Source organism: Aptenodytes patagonicus, chromosome 13 (assembly GCF_965638725.1).
Source record: "Aptenodytes patagonicus chromosome 13, bAptPat1.pri.cur, whole genome shotgun sequence".
Classification (NCBI taxonomy): Eukaryota; Metazoa; Chordata; class Aves; order Sphenisciformes; family Spheniscidae; genus Aptenodytes; species Aptenodytes patagonicus.
Window position 1 is genome coordinate 10,496,980 of NC_134961.1, and position 26,116 is coordinate 10,523,095.

Here is a 26,116-nt window from a genome sequence, read left to right on the forward strand (position 1 = left end):
GACCAGAGTACATTCACTCGCATCTCACAGATGGCAGCCAGAAGCTATACCCAGGAGTACTCGCAGACTTATGCATAGTAGTTCATTCTTGACAAGTTGTACTCATTCCCAAATCTTAGATGTGACAGTAGGCCCCTACGGGTTTTATTTCTCTGAGACATTTGGTTATGGTTCTGCTTTAGCTGTGTACCTTGCTGAGAGTATCATGAAGCATCCTTCCACCCTGTTGAACCTCCAGGCTCCTTACCAGGTGCATTGTTGTGATTCATTCACCATTAGCCCAGTTTCCAGGTCCCAGCCAACGTTAACTAGAGCCAACATTTACTGACTAGGTTTTCTTTTAGGCACCTTTAACAGTAACTCAAGACTCAGAAACAACACAGTATTTATTCTTTCATCCTCAAATATAAAATATATGGAAGCGGTGAATAAAGTAGAATCTGTCATGCATAATTCCCATACTAGAAAATAACCTACTTATCTGTGGCGCAGCTGAAACTATGATATGCTGTCTAAATTGGGATAAACAGCTTGCATCTTCTGACATACTCTTTCACTCAGTCTGTCAGCTTTTTCACTGATGTACAGCTCTTACAACTCATCTCTTCAAACTTCTTTCTGCAGGGCTGATCTTTGGTCCATGTTGTCTAATCTTCCTCTTTTGAGGTGCAAAACAAAACCTCTGATGCCAGCTGAGAAATCCTTTCACAAGTATGAAATTGGCTCTTGTATTCAAAGAGATGATTCTTATCTGTGTACTTCCTTTCTGACCAGGTTCTATAATGGTCTGTTTATATGTAGTGTTTAATTATCCATCTGTTCATGCTGGCAGCAGAACAAAATTGAACAGGAAAACAGGCTGACATAATACAATGCAGACATCTTACCAGTTGACTTTTACATCTTGCAGAAATGTTGGTCCTTATGGTCATAGTTAGTGAGACTACGTATTGCCCTTTATTTGCATGTGATACAGTCATGGTCCACAACGTTCAGGACTTGGATGTCTAAGACTAGATCCGTATATCTAGATACTAGATCTATATACTGTACTATTATTGAACAAATGTCCTTTATTCTTCCATTTATGCACTTGGCTGTTTTGCGGAAGATGTTCCTCTTGATCAAACAGTGCCCACTTTTCTTTGTCTTGGGCAGCCCATGCTGATTTGCACCAGCTCTCCATGCAAATCTGGACCCCGTCAGGAAGACCTTCCAAAGCATACAACTGCAAAAAATCTGTCAGTTCCATTAGCATGTGGGTGTCATGCAAAGGCACATATTTAAGCATTGAAGTGGCTTTTCTCAGAACCCTTCAGGTCACTTGAGCTTTCCTCATCACATCACTGTATTTTTATAACTTTGCAATCTAAGTCTACCTCTTTATCCAAGACCTAGTACAATTTTGTGCCTTCCCTGTTGTTTCCGTTCTCTCCACCTCTATGAGAGGAAAAGCTGAAACCGCAGCCAAATGTCTAAGATGGCTCCTGGCCAAATTCAGAGTAACAATGTGCTCAAAGCAAGCATTTAAAACTTTGCACCTACATCTCAGCCTGTGTTGGCTACTGATTCTGCAGGGCAACATCTGAACTCCTATACCACAGCTGTTTTATTCTCTGATTCAGATTTTTTCCTCATTTTGCACCACTTACCCATGAATTCTCTAAATGTATAATGCTTCTATCTTGTCTCCAGCAGAGCCCTGATTTCAGTTTGGAACTGGGGCTCTGCTTTTGTTTGCCTTTTTAAAAACACACCTTGGTTATACTGTTCTGGGCTGGCTTGTCTCTTTTTTTTTAGTTAGTATATTATTGAATGTGACTCTTCCAAGGCATGCGACTTCAAACTTCTGAATGAACTCATCAAGAATGGCTTAAATCAATAATTGCTGTAAGTCTTAATGCAAAGTTGAAGCTGAGAGTACATTAACAAAAAGCTTTCATTCTTGCACAAAGTTTTAATTAGCCATCCTGTTGATCTTTCCAGTTCAGTGCCTCACAAAGGACCTGAAGCTTTTCTTTATGGACCAGCGTTTCCATTAATTTGAATTTTTTTTTTTGGCACAAGAATTCAGACAAAAACCTTAAGGGTTCCAACAAAAGTATAAGAGGAAAATGGAAAAAGGGAAGAAATGCTTAGTTTATGTGTGTGTGCGCGCATATAAAATATAAACAAGCATTACAGTACACTTACAGTATCACATACTATTTCAGGATTATAATAGATTCTTAAGCCATACTTCACTGCTGCTGCTACTGGAGTTTATCAATGTTATAAAAATAAGTAGTTTGTAGGGTAAGAAGTCAAAAGACGAAGCACACCTGAGAAAATGCTTTGGCTGCAGATTTTTACCTTTGTTCAAAGTTGCTTTCTGCTGTGTTTTTGTTTGGATCTTTGCTGGGGCATTGATATTATTACAAAAGCACACTTCTATGGCAACAGTACTTTTCTTTCTACTTGGCTTTGAAGTAACACTTGCAGAAAACAGGCGATTTAAATATATATATGAAAAAAACCCCAAACAACCCCAGACCCTGCATGTTTTCTCATAGATCACTGCAAATACTAGAACTAAATGTCTTTTTTTTTTTTCCCCCCTTCCAGTACTGCTAGCTGTAAGATAGTCCAAGTTTGGGTTCTAAAGAAGGAACAGTTACCCTTTTTTGGAGAAGTAAAAAAACAAACGAAAACCCACAAACTAAAAACTAAAGTGGATTGACAATTCTTCGGAACAGCAGGTATTACTGAGACCCACTTTCATGGGTCGTAGTTGTTGCTGGTATTTCAAGGTGATTGTTGGCAGTGTTTTCCCTTCGGCAGTTCTGTATGACTTTCAGTATTTCATCCTTGCATGGTTTATGAAAACAAAGTATAAATACCAAACTAGCACAGCTCTCGCAGAACAACACTATTTCTGCAATATTCATCACAAGCTCATTCTTTGGAGTTCCAATGCTCTTCTGTAATTTGAATGTTGTCCTGAAGAGAATCATAATGTTATAAAATAGATGGCATATAAATATTGATATGCTTATAATGTATGCAGCAGGGTAAGTACGAAAGTGCTGCTGTAAGGCTGGTACTTCAGCAGGTGCTGCTTTAGCGAAGAGAGTAGTAAAACAGAGTATCTGAAGAAATGATGGGATTCCAAATCCAAAGGTGAATTTAATGATCTCATATTCAGGCCATGCAAATAATGGATCTAACTGGCAGGCTGTTTCCAAGAGATAGTTATCGGTGCCAACCAGCAATGCCTCGGTCAGTGACAAACAGAAGGCATATATAAGTACAAATCCAACACACAATATGGGTCTTTGGGTTGCTTTGAGAGCAGTCCTTGGTGGAAATCTCTTGAGTAATAGTATGAGAAGCATCAAAATCAAAACATACTGAGAATTGAAATAACTGAAGTTGAAAAAAAATGACAGTATGTTACATGTGAGGTGGGTTGCTTCTAAATAGTCAGGTCTAGTAATGACAGTAAATGATAAAAAAATCATTACAATATTGCTGATGGTGAAGTGTAGAAGAAGTAAGTCTAAGTTTTCTATGACTTTGTACTGCAAATAATTCTTTATGAAAATGATCAAAATACATATGCCAGCTATTAATCCTGTTGGTACAAAAAAGGCGATGTAACAGTGCATAAGTCTTGATATGACGTTTTGAGAAGCTATGAAGGCTTCGATTTCTTCTGGGGAGATGAAAGACAAGCTCTTGCTTGGGTAGCTGATCCATGTCATGTTGTGAGAAGTCATCCTTCCTTCTGTGCCGTGCTTATTTCCTGTTCAATGGAGTTTGAAACTGAAATGGAAAAGGAAGGTGAAACAGGTTTTAGAGTACAGTTTGTAATGTCTCTAATTTGTGTGTTAAATATTAAGTGCAGTCAGGAGTATGAATCATTTGTTCAGAACAAATGTAGTGATTTTTTGGGGTGAATATGACATTCTTATGTTAATTTCAAGCTAACTTGCATAATATATTTAGCCAGAGAAATCTGGCTTTTAATTTTTTTTTTATCTGGTTCCTGCTCTCACCACTACCCCCTCCCTTTTCCTCACTTGATGCAGACAGGACTTTACTGCAGCTCAGCTTTGTAGACAACGGCCAGGATTCAGCACGCTCATGTCGCCCGTAGAATAAATGGGAGAGTTGGCCGTTTGGCGGGTGAGGAAGGAGTTGGCTCTGTTATTAGGTGGAGCTGCTTTTCCTCACTATCTTGCCAAAAAAGGATAAGGCAGTATGCAGGGCAACTCCAGTGTGTGGGTTGCAGCTACAGCCACAAAATAGCTTCACTGTACTGTTGCAAGGGTGGGAATTTTGCATAATTTGAACCCAGCTCACAGTCTCGGGCTCACATCGCATGCTGAGGAAAATACAAAGATAATGACAATATGAGACAACAGTTGCATTCTTTTCTTTGTTTTAGTTTTGCTTCCTTTCTGTTATGAAAAAAGCCTTTCATAACTGCAGTCTGTACTGAGGAGCCCATATAAAATTAATGTGAATGTTTAAGAACTGTTATGAACAAACTGCTTTCATACTAAAACATCTTTATGCATGAATAATGCTGTCATTTTTAGATGTAGCTGTTGCATAAAACTGCAAAAAATAATGCTTTTCTGCATGCTTGAATTTGAGAAAATTATTACCAGTGCATTGTAAGCCTATTGAGAAAGTTTTAGCAAGGAACATTTTTTACAGCTGAGTTATAAATTTCAGAAAATAGGGAATTTTAAGAGTAATATGGATAGGCTGTTAGCTGTAATGACTCTATGCTGTGTTGATATAATAATTCTGCTACCATACAAATGTCTGGAGGATCCTTTTTTAAGCCAAAGAGCCTTGTAGGAGAACATAATATGTACTCAAGAAAAACTGAGTGTAATGGATACAGATATATAAATTTTATAGACTATCTAAAAGCATAATTAACTCAATTTCTAAAAGAAAATTTCTGTGTACCTTGCACTGATTGATGCAGAAAATAGCATACTTTTAGTTACAAAGGATAAATATTTTTAAACATAAGATAATGAACTCACTATTCCTAATGAATTTTGGATGTCTGATTAAGCATGGTCCTTAGTACAGGAAAAAGTTAAACATATAGGCATTTTTACAGTGTAGAATGTTTGTTTTCTGGAAAAACAAAATCCTTTATTCACAAGGATTTAAATTTTGTGTTAGATTAGAGTTTGGTGGTTTTACTTTGTTCTGTTGTATGCAAAGCTGGTCTGTACAAGCAGTGTACATAGTATATCAGGCAAAGACAAGACAGTGGAGTTCTCCTTATAGAAGTTTCTGTACAGTCATATTAGTAACAAGAGTGATATACTTAGTTGTACATAATGCATTTTCCGTAAAGAGATTCTATTGATGTTAACTCTTAATGTGAAAGTAACTTTAAATTGGTAAAAGTTCATAAAGATACATTAATGTTTTTAAGCAGTGTTCATTATAGATAAGTCAGTGTCTTAATACTGTTTGACAGTTCATTTATGGTGGTTACCTCTGACACTACTTCATATTTCTGATATTTCTAATCTCTCCTCAAAATTGGAATTCTAATACTGGTTTTAATAAGACAAGTTGACTTATCAAAGTGGCTTTGATTAAGTGTGTATATAATCTTATATAATTATAATTTCATTTATATAAACCCATGGAGTTATGTTTTGATTCAGCAGTGTTCTTTGTCCCCTTTCAAAGACAGCTTCTTCCTTACTAGAAAAGGTTATTTTTGGAGAGGTTCTACTACAGGAAGGACTGATGCACCCAGGGAAGTTTTTGTGTTACAGGTACACTTGCAGGAGGGGAAAGTTGGCTGGCTGGACTCCGGCTGTGTTCTAAGCTCTGAGCTGGAGTACACCGTGTAGGAAAGCATTGATGGGCAAAACTGGCCGAAGTCTCTGAAGCAAGTTAAGAGTCAATATAATTTTGAAGCTTAAAACCAGATTGTTAAATAGGAACAATCTTAAGAAAAACGGAGTGAAAACCTTTTCAACGATGATAGATAGGTGTTGGGAGGAAATATTGTCTTGTTAATTGAGGAAATGTATCTTAAATGCTTGTAGTAGAGCTTTTGTTTCTGTTCAGCTGATTTTTAATATGAACCACTAAGAAGAACTCAAGTTGTACTAAAGTGCTCAAACTGAAGAGTGAGAATAATTAAAAAGAAAAAAAAAAACCCAAACCACCCACACAAAACCTCACAACTCTAGTCTACTGGTTGGCCTTTTGTATTTCTTCATACTAGTGATTTCCCCCTTCTAGATTTTAATTTCAAAGTATCTCTTTTGAAATATAGCTGATCAGTCTGATTTCTAAATTATGTGCCATGCTTAATACTGAAGCATTGGGGGGGAAAAAAATCTAGAAAATTTCTCATTAGTCAAGTAGCTGCTACTTCCCTGTGGCTCTATGGCTGTAAGTGATCTACTGTGCTATTCAGTCAGCTGCAGCCATGGAGTTTGACAGACTTGCTTCTTCTGGCTTTCTTCTGGCTTCCTTCTGCTGCTTTGATGTCTCTATTATTTCCTAGAAATCTCAAGACCATGAAATTCTAACTTCTACAATTCATCTCTTCTTAAATACTCAGGAGAAATCTCAAGAATGAAGGAAATAGTGAAGTCAAATTTTGACCTTCTATTGGAAGAGAGATTTGAAGCTTAATCTGGGGAAGGTTAGGTACTTTGACGGGTAGAGAGAGAATGTGGAACCACTTGAGCATCTGCAGAAAGCTTGTTGTTATCATCCCACACAGTGGTTTCAGGAGGTTAAGAAATATTTCCATTTTGAGAAGCTCTTTCACCAGAGTCTCCAGTGAGACTACCTTCTAGTCCTGTCAGGCCTTTTGCAGGATTGAACATCTGAATTTAGTTCTGGCACTGTGAGGGTTTCCATTATCTTCTCAACAACTTTTATACCATGGGCCAACTAACCACACTCACTGTGCTTGCAGAGAATCTCAGAATAACTTAGCAACATTCAACTTCTATGGTACTATAATTGCAAAGGAAACAAAGGACGTAGTTTTGGGTTTCACAGGAAATCATATGGCCTTACATCAAATTACAGGAAAAACAAGATGCCAAAACTTGGTTAAATTTGCTCAGGATCTGGCCTTGGTACTGCTACTGGGGATAATCTTTGACTATAGCAAGGTATTTTTTATTTTATTTAGCTGCTCTTTGGGGGTTTAAGACAAAGTAAGGAACATTAGACTTAATTAAGCATATTCCAGTAGTTGCAACTTATTGTGTAAGAAAGTGCTTCATCTTGGTTTCTCTTTCTGTATCCACCAGTTTGCATGTATTTTAATGACGGACCAGCACAGTATTACGGAGAGGCTATTGATGTGTTTAGGCGTCATTTGTTATAGGTGTCAAGATGAATGCCTGAAATAGTTTCAGTTGGATTGCAGCTCTCATTTATAACCACAGACCGTTATTTAACATTACTGTTTAAATAATAACAATGATGTTAATATTACTCGTACTCTCCACCTAGACATTGTTATTTTAACATAAGTGTGTGTCTTTTAACTTACCTCATCTGGGGAGGGATTTAAACTAAAGTAATCTATTCAACCTAGAATTAAAATACTCACTTGGGGGGAAATAACAGTGCAACTGTATGTGTATAACTATAATCTGTGTAAGTATTAAAATTCTGACTTAAGGAAAAATGTCTGAGTGCGCTGTTTTAAAGGGAACTTCCAGAAAATCGCCTTAGGATTACCCACACAAACAAAATTTTACCAAAACAACAAGCTGTTTGCAGCTTTGCTATGGTTAGTCAGTATGAGCATAATGCTTGCTTGAATTCAATAAATTGTTCATCACAGAAGAAAAAATATCTGCTAGCAGTTTGTAGCTTATTCTGAAATATTTTTGGTTTGGTGAGTAAGACTAAAGTTAACACTACAGACATTTTTTCCCCCCCTTAAATTATTGCTAGAAGTTTTTTATTCTGCTTTCCAAAAAATCACAGTGATAATGTTGGACTATTTTCTTATTTGGTTCTGGTGTCTCACTAAGTATTTGAAAGAGAGCGAATGGCAATTTTGAGTTCAGATTGTGGTAGGAAAGGTTGAGTGCAGGTGACTGCGATCAAATATGGCTAATACTTCAGACAAGCTAATACGTGTACGTTCTTCTCTCTAACATGGTCACGCCTAGATACATATTTCTGCCTTATGACCTTATCCTACAATCGAATTTTTTTTTGCAAGACTGTCTCTTCGTAACTATTTCAGTGAAATTTGAGGATATATAGCGCTTTACAAGATGTATTGCTCATCACCTCATGAAGTCGCTGCGTTATGGTTTTCTAGCTGAGAGTATAAATTGGACCCTGTCAGAAAAGTCTGACTCCTTTGCAGCCCCTGCAGCTGATTGATTAAATATAGTCACAGATGGCATAACCTCTCTATACATTTGTTTACATCAGTATGGATAGCTTTAGAGAGTCTTATGACTGTAAGGTGCTCATCTGTCATGTAAAGCAACTCCTAGAAATTGTAAGCTTTACAGGTTTAAAACATTCCCAAAGCATTAAGTTCATTCCTTGCACTAAAGTAAATATGTGCTTAGAATAATAATGGGATGAAGGAGCTCACAACATTTGCTGTAGTAAGATGAACATATTTGCAAATTTTCATAGACTTTTGGTAATACTAATTTAATTTAAAGTAAAAAGATATGTTCCATGGGAGCAGCAGAGCACTGGAGGGTCGTTTATTTCTCACATCTCTTATATCAGAATCTCCATGCAGCTGACCACATATTTTTGTCAAAATACTTTGAGTTTCCATTATAAAACAAACAAACAAAAAAAGGGAACTTACGTAATTTTCCTCTGCTGTGAGAAAATCTGGTATTCCCTCAGTTCTTGTCTGGTTCTTGGATTCACTGCAGAGACATATATTTTATTTCAAAACACATGTAGTGTTTATGCTCTGCTTGGTGGTGTCCCCGAGTCCTTTACTCTTTTAGTGGTATCTGTCAGCTTAGAGTGCAAACACCTCAAGACCTGAATGAACTTTTTTCCTCACAACATACTATGATGTAAATTGACTTTGTTATTTCTATTTGCTCACTGGTAACTGACAGTAATATATAGCACATCAAAGCTCACATATACTGAAGCTATGGCAGAACCCAGGCCTATTCCTGTTTCTCCTGATACTAATTAATGAGGGAAATTTGCAATATGCTACTTGCATTATCTTTCCCTGTATTGTCATGCTCCAATACTTTGTCCCTTCTTTACCTCTGCTCCCCCTCACTGACCATCATTCACATGTTATGAATCCTTCCTTAACTTCATGTGGCCTCACTTTCTTGGTTGGTTTTTTTTTTTCCTTTCTCTTTCTGGCCCCATTTCCCCACCGTCATCCACTCTGCTTTTTGTGTCAGCAGTTAAAGCAAATATACTTGAGATTTACTTTCTGAAGCACAGCGAATAAATTATCCTTCACTTCCAACAGACGGAGCTGAGCAAATGAGCATAGTGTTCAGAAGGCAGTTTAAAAATAGCAAGTTGTGAAAAGACTACTTTTCAGTACTGAGAGGACCTAGTCTCTAAGATTTCATTGGTTTTGGTCCTCCGTCCCCACTTTGATGGTTAACTCTTGCAAACGGAGAGCCTGGTTTCAAGGAAACTTTTGTTTATTTAAAGTCTAGAAAGAAGACCTCCTAAAACGGGGAGTTTCTCACTGGCAGCCAGAACTCTTCCTCTGTAAAAGGTTTGGCAGGGCAGTCTTTCTACATTGTGTCACCAGCCTTTAGAAGGAAAATATTCTTTCATCCAGTCATAAAGCAATACATATAATATTCCTCGTGAAACTCGGCTCTTGGTGGGCATGTCCTGCATCGACCCGTGAAAACACTGCACATAATTTGGGGGGTGAATTTGTCCTTTCTGTTTGTACTACGTCTGCCAAGTTAAAAGATGGGGGCAGCTTGCAGTATATGAAAGACTGAAATGTAAAATACTATATTCATCTTTCTTGTAACGTCAAAATTCCTACACTTGGCCAAGTATTTGAGGTTGTAAAGACTTAAGAAATCCTACCCTTAAGTTCTGAAAAATAATCAGTTTCTGAGAAACCGAAAGCTTTTATTTTTACTTTTCCAGAATATAAATGAATCAGCAGTAACTGAACATAATCACCAAGCAGCATTGCTGACGTGTTTCCTGTCCTATACAATTCCTGCAGTATGGTTAGGGTCATCCAACAATGTCCATCCTTTAAAAAACTGCTCTTAGGCAATGGCTGGAGTCTTTTGTCCAGACCACTGAACAGTATTTCATCATCTAGCTGTCATCGGTTCAATGGGAGTTAAGTACTTACCGGAAAACAGTCTTCGCATTTACTATATTTAATGCTCAGCTTTATTACAAATTTCAGCTTTCTGAGGATGTTTCCCAGATACAGTATTTTACTTTGTGTAGTTCAAATGTTGTTAAAGAAGGGAATACTAAAAACTTTAAATTATAACCTTAGCTTCAAAATTTGAGCCTCTTGTGATGAATAAAAAGTTACATATCCAAAGTAATATAAAGCACTTACCTTTTCAAGAAAATGCTCCACAGATACAACGGGCTGAGACTTTCACTGTGAATAGTCAGATGAAATATAATTATTGTTTGGAGCATATAGCCCTTTTTATTTATGTAGAAAGCAGGGTGTATATATATTACAATAACTTCTTTAGCTGCTGTACATCACGATGAAAAATCCAGATGCTCGCTGCCTACAAAAACATACAGTTCTGTAAAGGAAACAGGAACTTGGTTTAAGTCATTCAAACCATACACGTTGCATGTTTAGCAAACCTATGGTTTCATCATGTGACTTTAAAGTTCAAATTATCCTCTGCAGTGAGATATTTTAGAACAGAAAAGTAGTGTTTGTCCCTGCCTTTTCTAAGTATGTGAGGCCATCCAGTGGATTATTTTTTTCCTGTTCATGAAGTAATCCTATGCGTATTGGCCAGCCTTTGCAATCACATTTTTTTCTAGTGCGCTGTTTTAAGTGCTAGAGGTCTAGAAAAGGAAAAGCCTGTTGAATAAATACCAAGCAAGGCCCTCTGCTTAACAAGACAAAAACTCAACACAAGTAGTGAATGTCAAAAATACTAAGATACCTTCTTAAGAATAGGGTGTATTTCTATTTTTCCATGGGTCCTGGCTCTTGGAACACTCCCAGTATTGTACACATACAATAAATTATTTTTCCAGATGCTCTGCAATGACCATGAGGTGTTAAAAGATGGGATTTTGAGTCTGTAGTATGTTTTGGGTCTGGCTCAGCATCAGTCGTCTTAGTGACTATGTTGAATAGTGTTCTTAAAACCTCAGATATAAATGAGCAAGAAAGGGTTGGCTCATGATTTTTTTTTTTTTTTTTTTAGTGCATGCAGCCTTTCTGTCTGGAATATATTGGTAGCATCCTGTTTTCTCATACCAGCACATGGGGAAGAACATTTTTATTGTGACCTTTCAATAATCTGCAGTGGCTTTCATAGGTTCAGAAGATAATTTGTGACCAGTGTTTGATCAGCACGCTCTGTTTTCATGGCATCTTACTTGTTGCACTTTAACAAGCTTTACTGAAAAACATGTGGAAAGAGCCAAAACACTTCAAAGAAATGAAGAGAGACAAATCTGTATGAGTCTCGATTTCAAAATTGGACTTGTGGGTTACCTGGAGAAAATATTTCAACACTAGGTCTACATTTCCACCTGAAGGTTAGCACTACCAGTCCAAATACTTCTTTGAAACTAGAGATGTGCATGGAGGGTCTTGGGTTGCAGCAGTGGCCCAGAGACATTTCAGCTTTCAGGTTGAAGGTTCATGTTCTTTGTGAAGTAGCTGTGCTCCAAAACAGCTCTTCAGTAGTTTGGTGGCTCTGTGAAATGTGGTTTCCAATGAGCTTACACATGTTATTCAGAATACTCTAATTCCCATACTGACTTTGGTTTTGATCATCTCAGCACAGTAGTTTGTTGGACTGGGTAGATGGTTTCCCTTTTATTTACAGTACTTCCTCCGAACCGTTACTGAAAAACCTGGATAAAGCTGGCAGTGTAGTGTAGGTGTTTTGTATATAGCATTTGCTTTTGAGGTGTACCCAAATCCAGGTTTATTTTGTTGGTATTAATTTCTCGTAGTTAAGAATGGTAAAGAAAAAATATGCATTGTAATCGTATGCAAGTCAGGTGAATTTTTCTTTTTTACTGTTGATTTTCCATGAAAGATGCAAATTTGAAGTGTCACCTTATTCTTTCTAGGGCTTAAGGCTGTGCAGAGAGCACACTAAACTATGTAAGCATAGTCAAATTATTGTCTTTGAAATTGCAGTAAAATTTCAGAGAGTATTTGGCCATAAACTGGTAGATACTAACTTGACTTTTTAGCTTCCAGAATGGATCACGTGTGCACATGAGGCAATGCTAAACAGTTATGGCATCGGTTTGTTGCTGTACTTTCCACTGAAGTGATCTGAATAGGCATGTGATTGATAACCATGGCTCTGCTGGGGGGCAGGGAGGGAGTGAAATTATTTCTTGGCTGAGGGCCACCAGCAAACAGCTGCATTTTGTACTTTTTTTGAAGTTGCATTGGGTGGATGTACACAAGGATATCTGGCTGTGCCCTTTGTGATTATTAGTAAAATAAAGACAAATCAATGACTGCACCAAAAGTTTAAGGAATATTCAAACCACTCTTTACAAAGGTTTAAATTATTCTGAGTTAATTAGCAATCAGTGAGCAAGGAGTAACTCAAGTGAAGATAAGCCCTAACACAGCAGTGTTAAGACTACATTTCCTGTTATTCAGTAATCGCTTTTCTGACAATGTAAGGTGTAGTAAAGCAGAGCTCCAAGGGAACTTACCCTCTAATGAGAAAAATTATATAAATAGAACCAGAAAAGCAAAAAGAGAAAAGCTATTTCTTATGCCTCCTATCTTCAAAAAGAAAAAATAATCTAAGAGAAAGCTCCCATCTTCAAACATCACGTTTACAAACATTATTTCATACTGTTGTGGTTTAACCCTAGCCAGCAACTGAGCCCCACCCAGCTGCTCACTCACTTCCCCCCAGTGGGGTGGGGGAGAGAATCGGAAGGGTAAAAGTGAGAAAACTCGTGTGTTGAGATAAAGACAGTTTAATAGGTAAAGCAAAAGCCGCGCATGCAAGCAAAGCAAAACAAGGAATTCATTCACTGCTTCCCATCGGCAGGCAGGTGTTCAGCCATCCCCAGGAAAGCAGGGCTCCATCACGTGTGATGGTTACCTGGGAAGACAAACGCCATCGCTCCGAACGTCCCTCCCTTCCTTCTTCCCCCAGCTTTATAAGCTGAGCATGACGTCATATGGTGTGGAATATCCCTTTGGCCAGTTGGGGTCAGCTGTCCCGGCCGTGTCCCCTCCAGCTTCTTGTGCACCCCCAGCACTCGCTGGTGGGGTGGGGTGAGAAGCAGAAAAGGCCTCGACTCTGTGTCAGCACTGCTCAGCAGTAACTAAAACATCCCTGTGTTATCAGCACTGTTTCCAGCACAAATCCAAACCATAGCCCCATACTAGCTACGATGAAGAAAATTAACTCTACCCCAGCCAAAACCAGCACACATACTTTGACTGAAACCTGTATTAAACCTCATTGTTCAGTGGTATTTAGAGGGCAAGAACATTTATCATACTTCGAATCAGGCGAAAGTAGAACTTTACAATTTCAGAATGTGTACATAGATTCAGAGAATCACATCGGGAAGTATCTCCATTTTACAGGTGAAGAAACTTGGCTACTGAGAAATTTATTCTTCCGAGTTGATGGAATAAATTGAAACCCAGAGGAGAAATAGAGGTTACAAAATCAAGGTTTCCCAACTCTATTCTTACTCTGTTTAGATCATGCTGATTCCCATCTTGATAGCTGCAATTCTGCCTCGTCTATGGAAACGGACAAAACTTAGTCTGAAGTATCTTAACAGCTATAGGGTGTGGTTTTGGCAGGAGCTCACTGTGCTGTTATTGTCACAGTTAATGCATTACTGAAAGAAAAGCAAGATAATGCTGTTGTGTGACCAGCTGTGTCTTTCCTTAAACAATAAACCAGTTTATTTAATTTGCTTAAATGATCACAGCGTGCAAGTCACATGAGAACAGTGGCAAACAGACTAGTGTTTAGTTGTATAAATGTTTCATAAAACTGCAAAAAATGGTGGTTAGGTGACCATTTGGGATGATGCATAATTTTACTATTATTTTTATAAGTGATTCATGGATTTATGATTTCTTCGTGATTAGTACGTATTAGTATACATGCTCTCAATGGAAAAGGTTGATGTATGATAATGATGTTCCGGATAGGGCGGAGGCAGGAAAGGTAGAAGTTGCAGATGTTTAAACATTGTGAGATGCTGTGACAATATTTAAGGATTGGCTGATGACACATGCAATTCCACTAGTCACCTACACTGTGCTGTGGTGGGCAAAACTCCTGTTTATTTTTTAACACATCTTATTGTTCCTATTGCAAAATAAAGATATCCAGTACTGAGTGACAGATGTTATTATCAAGAAAGCAGATGCGAGCCACTTTTCTTTTGACCAAACCCAATAATTTCTCTTAATTGACCCGTATTACTGATCTGTTTATCAGAGTACAGATCCCTGACAGTAGGTTTAATTTGAAGTGAGGTCTCTTTCTTTTATATACATGTATGCCAGATGAGAGAAACTTCTCCATCTTCTCTAACAAACACTGTTCAATGCTTCTGGCTTGTGAGATGCTGAAACCATGGAGATTTCAGTCGTCCTATTCTCTGGCTTGAAGCAGATCCATCCAGTAAAGTACTATGGAGATGGTGATTCTGTCATGCTCACCTTCCTTCTGAATCATCGCAGAGTTGCAACACTCAGTTGAGCGGTAGAGCTCTTGTTTGCTTGGTGCAGCATCAAATAGCCACAGTCATCCAGGACAGAGACCGAAGGCTGCACTAAGCTTGCAGTTAGTCTAAGGATTGGACTGGATTGCTCTAGGGTAATGATTATTGTTAGGGAGCTAATCCTGCATGAAAGCCTGAAGTCTGTTTTTAGACTATGCTGTTGTCTTCTGCTCTCGATTAACTGTATCTTTTCTTGCCTTTTTGGTGTAATGTTATTAAGAAAACTGTCCCTGTGTAGTATGATAGGATTGTTTTGGAATATTAAATGGCTGTTATTGCCTGTTCCCCAGTGTATTATGATGAAAAGCAATTGCTGTGTTACTGGAATTTTGAATTGTGAAATAGTCTACAATTTTTTTCAACGATATTTTTCATAAACTACTATGTATTTCCATCTTAATTTTTCCTCTAGTGTTGTTATGTAACAAAAAAATAACTTGTGTGGGATATTAGCCACAGAGTTAGTCAAAGATTGCTTTGATGCTCTTCAAGGGCTGAGCTTACATATTGGAAACTTTTTCTTGGTGGCATTTTAGCACCTTAAGGCTACTTGTATTAATGCAATAACTCAAGATTCCTGGAAAAAAATTTTTTTGAGCAAAGCATCTGTTCTACAGCTTTTGTTATTTTGATGCACAGTTGCTAGTCACTCTGTAAAACTGTTCTTGTGAAAGGCCTTGCATTTAATTTTATGTATTTTTAGTCTTTTTTTACTTGACAGCAAGCAAATTTGTATCCTTGATTAAAAGACCATGGAGCATTAGGCCTTTGACATAAAAAGCTGGGGGGGGTAGAAAGCAGGGAAGTTGTACACAAAACCAAGAATTGCTGGCTTGAAGAAAGTTAAAGGAATCTTGTTTATGAATGAATTTTAGAATTAAAAAAACCTTGCATGTCTTTATTGTATTATATTCCCTGCATGTTTGGTTTTGGGAGGGTTTTTTGAGTGTGGGGGTTTTTTAAGTGGAATTCAGATGCTTATGCTGATTTATAAGGTACTTGGAGCTATGTGAATTTGTAAAACTTGATAGTCTTACTGCCTCTGCTTGGAACTCTCTGCTTGGATAGGGTTAAAAAAGCACAAGTTGGAGATGTGTATACATAAGTACTGGTATTAATAATTACCTATGCCTCAGAGGCTGGTTGTAAATCAACATTTCTTCCTTTTGTTCTAGAACAGCCATGCTCTGTGCTGTGTGATCGCTGCCTTTGCATCTCAGGGTTGCTTGCCCATGATTCACTATTAGTGATTTTTATATTGGCTTATTTGGGCATTGTTTGTAATGTAAGTTGTTTTATAAACAGTATTTTATTATTATTACTATACAGTAATGTTTCTATCAATCACAAAATAAATTCCTCAGAACGGGTAGATCATCTACGTAACTCAGCTATGAGAGCTCAAAAATTGCCTGTATTTCCAAATAATACTCTACTTCTATTAAAGGGTGGAAAAAAGCTTTTTCTAATGGCAAGTTTTATAAGAGAGCTGGTCTCTGCATAGCACTGCAGGTGCTAGAATGATTTTTTAATTGCACATAGGCTGACTTGAAAAATTTCAGAAACTTCTGTATTAATTAAGTATGAAATCTATTTGATTGTGAACTAGTGAAACCATAACTTAATTAGAAAGAATTACAGTGCTCTGGAGCTGAATGGGAATGGCACTTCCTTTGATCTTTGAGCATCTTGTCAACCACAATGACTGGTACCAGATGTTTCATAAAACAATACAAGAAACATATGCTTTTTTATAAATATTTATTTCTTGTGAATAATCAGACCTAATAGCCTGGTTAAATATCCTTCTGTTAGGTTCAAAACCAAAGTTAACCATTGTTGAGATGTGTTTCTTCCAACAGAATTTTCTCTTACCTGCCTCATCCTCGCAGCAGCAGCTTGTTGTAGAAGTTATGGTTAATTTTGTTTTTTCTTACAAATACTTGCAGGAATACCCTTACTGCCTGCAGACAGGACCAGCTAGTACAAATCTGTGTTTACCCAGAAACTGGGACTGATTTTTATTTTTATTTTTTTTTTCCCCGTAATGATTAACTCAAATCCTTTCATCAGTTTTACTGATCTTACCGCTTTTGGGAACTGCAAGAGTATTCTGCTAGTGACCACCAGATGGAGTTTCTACAACAGCTTTGATAACCTAATACCAGAATTAATTTCAAAATGACCTTTAAGGTTTTGGAGATGAGTTAAGAAACAGTTGTGGAAATTCTGCCCACTTCAAGATAAATTTTAGCTTAAATTTGCAAATGTTGTTGCTAAAATTAGGCTTTTAAATTAATTTTGTAATTGGTAATTGTATTGGGTTTGCACGGCAAGGTTTTGGTCGTGGGGGGGCTACAGGGGTGGCTTCTGTGAGGAGCTGCTGGAAGCTTCCCCTATGGCCGACAGAGCCAATGCCAGCCAGCTCCAAGATGGACTCACTGCTGGCCAAGGCTGAGCCCATCAGTGACGGTGGTAGCACCTCTCTGATAACATATTTAAGAAGGTGGGGGGGAACCTGTGCAACAAACTGCAGCTGGAGAGAGGAGTGAGAATATGTGAGGGAAACAACTCTGCAGACACCCAGGTCAGTGAAGAAGGAGGGGGAGGAGGTGCTCCAGGCGCCGGAGCAGAGATTCCCCTGCAGCCCGTGGTGAAGACCATGGTGAGGCAGGCTGTCCCCCTGCAGCCCATGGAGGTCCACGGTGGAGCAGATATCCACCTGCAGCCCGTGGAGGACCCCATGCTGGAGCAGGTGGATGCCCGAAGGAGGCTGTGACCCCGTGGGAAGCCCGTGCTGGAGCAGGCTCCTGGCAGGACCTGTGGACCCGTGGAGAGAGGAGCCCCCACTGGAGCAGGTTTGCTGGCAGGACTTGTGACCCCACAGGGGACCGACGCTGGAGCAGTCTGCTCCTGAAGGACTGCAGCCTGTGGAAGGGACCCACGCTGGAGCAGTTTGTGAAGAACTGCAGCCTGTGGGAAGGACATGTTGGAGAAGTTTGTGGAGGACTGTCTCCTGTGGGAGGGACCCCACACTGAAGCAGGGGAAGAGTGTGAGGAGTCCTCTCCCTGCAGAGGAAGGAGCAGCAGAGACAAGGTGTGATGAGCTGACCACAACCCCCATTCCCCGTCCCCCTGCGCTGCTGGGCGGGAGGAGGTAGAGAAAATCGGGAGTGAAGCTAAGCCTGGGAAGAAGGGAGGGGTGGGGATATGGTGTTTTTAAGATTTGGTTTTATTTCTCATTATCCTACTCTGATTTGATTGGTAATAAATTAAATTAATTTTCCCCAAGTTGAGTCCGTTTTGCCCATGATGGTAATTGCTGAGTGACCTCCCTGTCCTTATCTTGACCCACGAGCCTTTCATTGTATTTTCTCTCCCCTGTCCAGCTGAGGAAGGGGAGTGATAGAGCGGCTTGGTGGGCACCTGGCGTCCAGCCAGGGTCAACCCACCACAGTAATACATAGAACTTCCTATTGGTATCAGTGAGATTTGTGATAAAAACACTTTAATTTAGGAGATTAATTCTGTGTTTTTGAAGGTTAACTTTATCCAGAGTTGAGCACCTTCTCTGCTTTTTTATAGCAGAATTATTCCCACTGTTGGGCAGTATACTTGCAGGTACAGTTCCTGCAGGATGTGTCTAATTGTAAATTTGTTTCTCTTTCTTTTCTTACTAGTGTTCTCTCCAGGTCTGAGTTGGGAGCGTTTATGCTGCTTATTTATCTTTTCATATAATGCATCATCAAGTACTTTTAAACTACATAAAATTTATTCTCTTTCTGGTTATAAATTTTGTTTGTTTTACAGAACTTTTGGTAGAAAGTATTTTTTTTAAAATATATTTGTATATTTAATTCATAACTACTCTGATAAGAATCTGGTGTTTTAAAAATCTTTTACTGTCATGATTTGTAATAACATAAGGATTCTGCCTGCTGTAGACTGTGAATAATTTTGACCATTCTTGTGAATGTAATTGAAAGTGCCAGTTCTTTAGAAGGAAGGAATATAAGGAAATTACGTGGACTTCCAAGGAAAGGACTTGGTGGGAAGAAAGTGAAATGACAAAGTAGATAATAAATCCTCTTCTCTCCTGATGGAAAAAGAATGTATTCAGCATATGTCAAAGTGTTTTGATATATAATGGAAAGCTAAAGGAAATACAACAGAGGAAACATTTCACACTTCAAATTTGTTGCCATGGCAGTCTGCACAGCTGGTTTTGTATGTTTAGATTGCTTTCACTTGGAAAAAGTAGTGCATGAGATAGTTAAGAAATACACAAGGTTTCGCTTACCAAGAAACTGCAAAAATTAGTCTTAGAGCATGTGTTTCGGATTCATCAGTGCGTTGAGCACTTTACAGCTGCAGAAACTTAAGCAAAAGTCAGTACTTCTCAAAGTCCTCAGCTAACAGCAGAACTGAGAGCAGCACTTGGCCAGATTCTGCTTTTGTTTTCTCTTACCAGTCCTGTGCTGCTGCATTAAAGCTCATGAGACCTTCATGAGAAGGTCTCCAGCCTGAGCACTGCACTGCTTTCATTTTTAATGAGCAATGATAAATGCTCATTACTTATGCATCAAGTACATCATGCTATGTACTTATACATAGCACAAAAACAATTTAATTGAATCTTAGTTTAAAAAAGAAAAGTGTTACTTTCCTTTGAGTTTTCTGGTAGCATTGTCATATTTTCTTGGCAACCTTGGGGCCTATTTTCCTATTATATGATAGTTAATTGCATATTTTCTGTCACTGCTCCACAACGTGGTTGTCTTCAGTGAAATCTCTTTGTTTTGACAGAAAAGAGCAGATTCTGATGCCATGTTGGCCTGGTTTGTACTAGTGTAAACCTATTGACTTGGTTGTACCTGATCAGCTCTTTTTACTTGCATTTATGTAGAAGTTCACCCTTTGCAAACCTGTAGGCTTGTTAACTTGCTGCTTATCAACTCACTCTGTTATCACCTAAGATCCTTCAAGTCTGTGTTGTATAAAAGGGATTTTACTAATCCAGATGAGAAACATAGCCTTTTTATGTGTGATGGTTATATCTTTAAGCTCTGACGAATGAAGCATCAGAAAATCACTACTCTGTGTTTGTTTAGAGATGCTGGCTCTCCAATTAGAGTAACAGAAAATACTCTTTAAACCATTGTATGGAAGTAAGGGCATCTTGTCGGGTACTAAGCTTTGACTAAATGATGTAATATTGCAACTTCCATTTTCACAGTTGCCGCTTTCATTTATTTCTCACTGAGACTTAACACTCAGGAGTGCCTTGGACCAAGTTGGTTTGGTTTTTTTTTTTCCTTTAAGGAAATCACTAATAACCATTTTAAATAGAGTATGCTTTTACTTGCTGTCTTCCTACACTTTACAGAAAACTTAAAGGGAACAAATTACTAATTTTGAAAGTATAACCAGGAAACTGTTTTCATATATGTGGGGTAAACTGTTCCATGGCGAGTGATTTTTTGGTTATATGCAGTGGTTACTGCAATGAATGTATTATGAGGTACATTATACTCCTAGAGCTAAATTTTCTTTGAGATGCCAAAGGTATGGGTTATTATATTATGTTTTTCTGGGAACCAAGAGAATTTCTGCAGGGAGCTGATTTCCGAGATCTCATTTGTGGCAGCACAAAGGAGAGGAAGTGACAAGGACATGGCCGATGTATGCATTAATCACCAGCCTTGTATTTCTGTGGTGCAGTGTTACTCCATCCTACTAGTTGCAGGATTCTTTATGCTGAAAAGAGTTGGGGGGGTGTGTCTCTTTGCTTTCATTCCCAGCTAACTTCATGCTGATGAATAATGAGATTTTAATGATGTCAAAATTATGGCCTGGAAAATCTGATAACTTAACATGTCTGATTTGACATCCAAGTCACGCAATTTGTTATGTTTTGATTCAGCGAAGCAATACGGATTTAACCTTGTCTACAATAGTTTTTTTTAATCAAGGCGGCCAAAAAAAAAAAAGGACACATCTTACTGACCAGATACATTTTAACACTTTTTATTGGGAATTTATTATAAGTCAGTAGTTCCTTTGTGAGGCTTTGCAGAAAGTCCGTTTCTGTAGTATTTTGACATAATATCGAAGGCCACATTGCTTCATTTTCATACAACCAGAAATTTTCTAGGGGTTGATCACTTTCTTTCATTAACTGAAATTATGTCTTCAGAGACCAACTCAATTTGATTCTCAAATGAAAACTTTTGAAACTAGGACCTCTACTAGGTTAGTCAACAAGGACCTGTCTTGAGCTAGCTGTGTTAATAATTTAAGCAGAAGCAGAGAGCAACATTTTTGTTAGTTAATTGATTTGACTTAATTGGCGGTTCAGCAAGAGGGTATAAGCCATAGATCAACTAAAATATTAAATTTAATTCTGTGAGAAAATAACACTGTTAATAATGGCACTTAACTAGTGCTTACTTTCTAATATACAGTATATACATACAGAAACATACAGTACACCTTACTGTTCAGAGCTTTACATTTAAATGATACACTTTAAGAAATAATTTAATAAATTCTTTGCAAAGTCTTTTTACATCAGTAGGCTGATTTTTTTTAATCTTGCATATATACAGTATTTTACTCATATTTATTTAAATGTGAAATAGATAAGCCCCTATTTACAGTCATCAGAAACCTTCAGGTATATGAAATGGAAAGGCCTCATTCTTGAGAACTTTGTGTATTAAAGATTTGTCTATAAAAGTTCTTCCATATTTATGATACCATGTATTTCCTGAAGTATTTTACTGTACTTGCTCATCTACTGTTTTTTATATAAGTTCTCACTTTTTGGGATACTGCTTTTTAAGAGATACCATGTGAGGGTGCTGCAATTAAGTTCAGAATTTCCTTAAGAGAATAGCAGTCAGGCAGCTCCATGGTACAGTTTCTTTGAGGCAACTAATACATCAAATTAACTCAAATTAAAAAAAAGTTGAGTGGATATCAGTCTTGTTCATTAAATTATGAAAGTTGTTTGTCTATACGATTGTCATCACATTTAGTATATTATCAAGGATACACGCAAACGTACTTAACTGCTGCAATAAAAAAGATTAGAAAAAAAAAATTCGCGATTTCAAGGGTAAATCATATAAAAACTTGTTCTTTCTCCATCTCTTAAATAGCAGCTTCCATTTTACTACATAAATCCATTTGTAATGTCAAATCATTGAATGAGATTTGGGTCATCGTAAAGGAGTCAGTCTAGTGAAGTAAATGTGAGTGGTGAATGGTGCCAAGTGTACAAGACCAAGTATGGACGGAAACAGAGGAGCAAAATGAAAATTAAATGGAATAGCACATTCGGATAGAAAAGTGGAAAAGATGGGAGAAGAAGCTAAAGAGAGATGATAAAAGAGCCATGATCTGAAACTGGGAATTTAACATGGAGAGAAAGGAACAGAAATAAATGCGACAGTCCTGTTAGAGACAGAAAATAAGATGTGTTAGGAGACGGGGGAAACAGAAGTAAGGAAGCAACATGGAAGCTGAAATTGCAGTTAATGCCGCCTGTTCAGCCACACCGTCCTGGCAGCGTCCCAGTTCTGGAAGCCTCTATTCACACCAGATAAGCCAGTTCCTCCTCGATGGAATTTTTCCTGCATAATGGGATGGAATTTATTTGACAGATTTTACATGAGAGATTTAATGTGGTGCATTAGGAAACCTGATTTCCCTCAGATGGGATGAAGAGGAGCCTCTTTGCTTGACAGTTATAAGGAAGGTTTTCTTTCTTAAGCACTTCTGTGTGGAAGTGAGCTTGAATGCTCAAGATGTGTAGAAATTCATAGAAAACCTCTCAAATTAAGTGGGGGGGGAAAAAAACCCAACCAACCAACCCAATGGTTTACCAAAGCAGCCAGTATCATGTCAGCATAGAGGCACTATAGATTAGTGTGTGAATCAGACACAATGATAAGGAAAGGCTTTACATGGGTTTCATCAACAGGCTGAAACTATGAAGTAAATTAATGTAGTTGCACTGGATAGTTTTTGGGTGGAGAAAAAGCCATAGAAATAGATGATTTACCATATAGAGTTTAAGGGTTAAAAAAAAAAATCAGTAAAATGTGAAAAGCTATTAAAAAAGTAAAGATTAATGGAGAGTCTTCCACCTGGATGTTGATAACTTAGAGATGCTTGTATATGAAGAAGATAAGCAAAGATGGCTGTGAGACAAAATTACTTGAATAATGTTGAAGAGAAGGGAAAAGATCCGAAAAGGCTGTTCCTCACCTGCTTCCCACTTAGAACTTAAGCATGTCTCTATGCTGACAAATGAGGACCAATTATCAGATGAGATTGTGCTATAAGCAATGGAAAAGGTTCAATTCTGGTTTTGCTCCATGGTTTTTCTATACCAGAGGCTTGAAAAGCCACTTAATAGTCATACGGAATTTGAGTTGTGTTGTGACAGATTAAGCAACAAAATAATTCTGTGTTGCAGGGTGAGTGACAAAGATGCCTTGCTACCCCAAAATCAGTGGGAGAATATCAGTTTAACTTCTACGTCTCCTCTGTCATTAATAATGCAACAACAGCATAGGAACAGGTAGTTCCTGGGTCAACGTTTCGTAGTTTGCTGTTGTGGGTAACTGTTAATTTGCTTCCTGCAGCATGTTTGTGTTTCTTATGTATTTCATATGCTCAGTAAAATTTGGCAATCTGGATTGGATTTCTTCATCCCCACTGTGAAATACAGAAACTATACTTTTATTGTGTATTCAAGAATGACACTGGGAGGCACTCCATTTCTGAGTGGTCAGCAAAGAACTGATGCTGACTGTGATTCCTATATATTACTCCCATTTTAAAATCTTCTATGTATTGAGGGATTTTATATGGTTTCCAAACCTCCAGTGATGCCCTAGATTAAAGAGACTTTAATTTATTTGTTGCAAACATATCCCTTGAAAATACAAAATGTTAATCATAAACATATTTATTTTTAAGATAATTACTCTTGTTACATGAACATATGTGGACCATAACACTTAGCCAGACATTCTTTACTAGTTAAATTTTGATTTAGCTTTGTAAACCACTGTGTCCTTCATTTTAATATGTGGAACAAACATTTCTCAGTTCCCTTAGAATTAGTTAATAAATATTTCTGAATTCTTGAAATGTTTTAGGATGCAAACAAAGCACTGGAAAAATAAAACACATTTTTGTTAATTGTTATATCTAGAAAAAAAGGAATTTACCATAAACGTTAAAACTTAGGTTAGTTCGTGCGAGAAAATAATTTCTGAAAATGGTAAATTAGGCTTCTTTTAGAGGGGAATCATTGATGGAGAAAGAAATTAAATAATTTAATTTATAATTAACATTTACTACTTGGACATGTATAATTGGATAATATGATCTTTAGTAGAGATCATCTATATCATCTTCATTGAAAAATGCTATTTACTTCATCAAGGATAGCACTGTTACTTCTTTGTACAGAAAATAAGGCAATACCTTTTTCTATACAAAATACAAGGTGCTGTGTCTTCAGTCAAGACTTCAATAAACTGCTTAGTGATTTCTTCAGACAGGAATATTAGAACGATGAAGACACGAGTGTCTGCCCTGTAACCAATTCAGTGCACTGAAAGTATTAGATGTCACAGGTATTACAGCACATAGGCCAGTCTCACAAGATTTCGGCAAACAATTAACTATTTGAAAATTAAGACTGTTTCATTTAACTGTAATGGAAAGCTCCTTCCAGCCTCTTGGTTGGGACTCTCACATTAATGACTCTGAGTGCCAACACAGCAATATCACAGTCCCAGTACTGGTATGTTAAGTACTGCAGTAACAGAGCACCAGAGTGTTTTTTCATACCTACGTCATAACTTGCTGCACTACTGTGCGTTCATGAGAACACCCTTGATTCCCACAGTGTATCTTTTTAAGCAAACGTCGTAATTTGTTGGGAAAGTTTTTGTTAATGTATCTGTAGAGCAGAGGCATTACAAAGCTGCTTGAGAAAGCCAAGAATTTTGATAAAATCTTGGTAAAATGTAATATTCGACTGTAATTGTCATCTGAAATTCTTCCTTGTGCATTAGTAAATGTGCTTACCAAGAGAATAACATAATAGGGTGTCCATAACGTGAACTGTGTACAGACTGTGGCAATCAAAAGCCTGTGCACCGATGGATCTAATCGTCCAGTGTCTTGATCCAGTGGTGTAGCCTCTTTGCGTATTCGCAAGATTAATATAAGTGCATACAGTACAGCGATAGCTGGTACAACATACCCGATAAAGACCATAATGGCATCTGCTGCTTCTTTGTTCTGCATCTTGGAACATTCAATTATTTTAGTGGATACGTGATTGCAGACGTAGAACAGGAGAGATGAAAAACTTGTAAGCATGGCACCACCCCATATGAATCCACAAACGTGTTTGGTGTTGTACACACTTGACATGTAAGTTCTAGGTAGAGCACGTTCAATGTAGTAGTCCAGACTGAGTAATGTAGTAGAGTACATGGTAACTAAAGATGAGACGTTGAATAAAATAAGTAAGGTAATATAAACTTCATTGTTAGAATTCCAGATGGCCCATTTTGTATTGGCAAGACCTAGAAGGTACATTGGTGCCAGAGCGTTGATGATGAGACCGGCAATGGCAATGTTGACAAAGTAAACATCTGGCATAGTCATAGTAGCTTTGTTATAGAGATTAACTAGGACCAGCAAGCCATTGTAACAAAGGCCAATTGGGAAACATATAATGAGGTAGAGTAGGGAAAAGATGGAAAGCACAAGGTGGAAGTCATAGCAGAGATGCTGGTCCTCACTGTTCTCGGTACTGTTGTTTAAGGTTTCACAGCTCCACATAGTGATTTTAGCTTTTGTATCTTCTCTGCTGGTTACCAGCTTTTCTGTAGAAAGAGAAATAGTGAAAGTATTGTTGAAATATTATACTGTAAGTGAAATGCAATGTAGTATGAAGAAAACATTTTAAAGATAGAGATTATACCCTTCACGTAACTGATCAATTTAAGGTCAGTGACTGAAATGCCTTTTGATCTTGTTAGTCTACAAGAAAGTCATCTGTGATTCAAAATTTCATGAGACTAGTAAATGTTCTGAAGTTTTAATTTAAATGAAA

At 37.7% G+C, this 26,116-nt stretch overlaps 2 protein-coding genes across 8 annotated transcripts in view; one reads left to right on the forward strand and one right to left on the reverse strand.

Moving 5' to 3' along the window:
* Positions 1 to 26,116, forward strand: part of CHLSN (cholesin) — a 137,893-nt gene that overhangs the window by 23,995 nt on the left and 87,782 nt on the right. The gene's annotated exons all lie outside the window — the stretch shown is intronic.
* The window catches only part of GPR146 (G protein-coupled receptor 146), a 55,081-nt gene continuing 49,940 nt past the window's right edge, over positions 20,976 to 26,116 (reverse strand). For all 5 annotated transcript variants that reach the window (XM_076351322.1, XM_076351323.1, XM_076351327.1 and 2 more), the window contains one exon: positions 20,976 to 25,886. In XM_076351322.1, the coding sequence (XP_076207437.1) occupies positions 24,838 to 25,842 (1,005 nt within the window). In that variant the 5' untranslated portion in view covers positions 25,843 to 25,886 and the 3' untranslated portion in view covers positions 20,976 to 24,837. The remainder of the gene's footprint in view (positions 25,887 to 26,116) is intronic.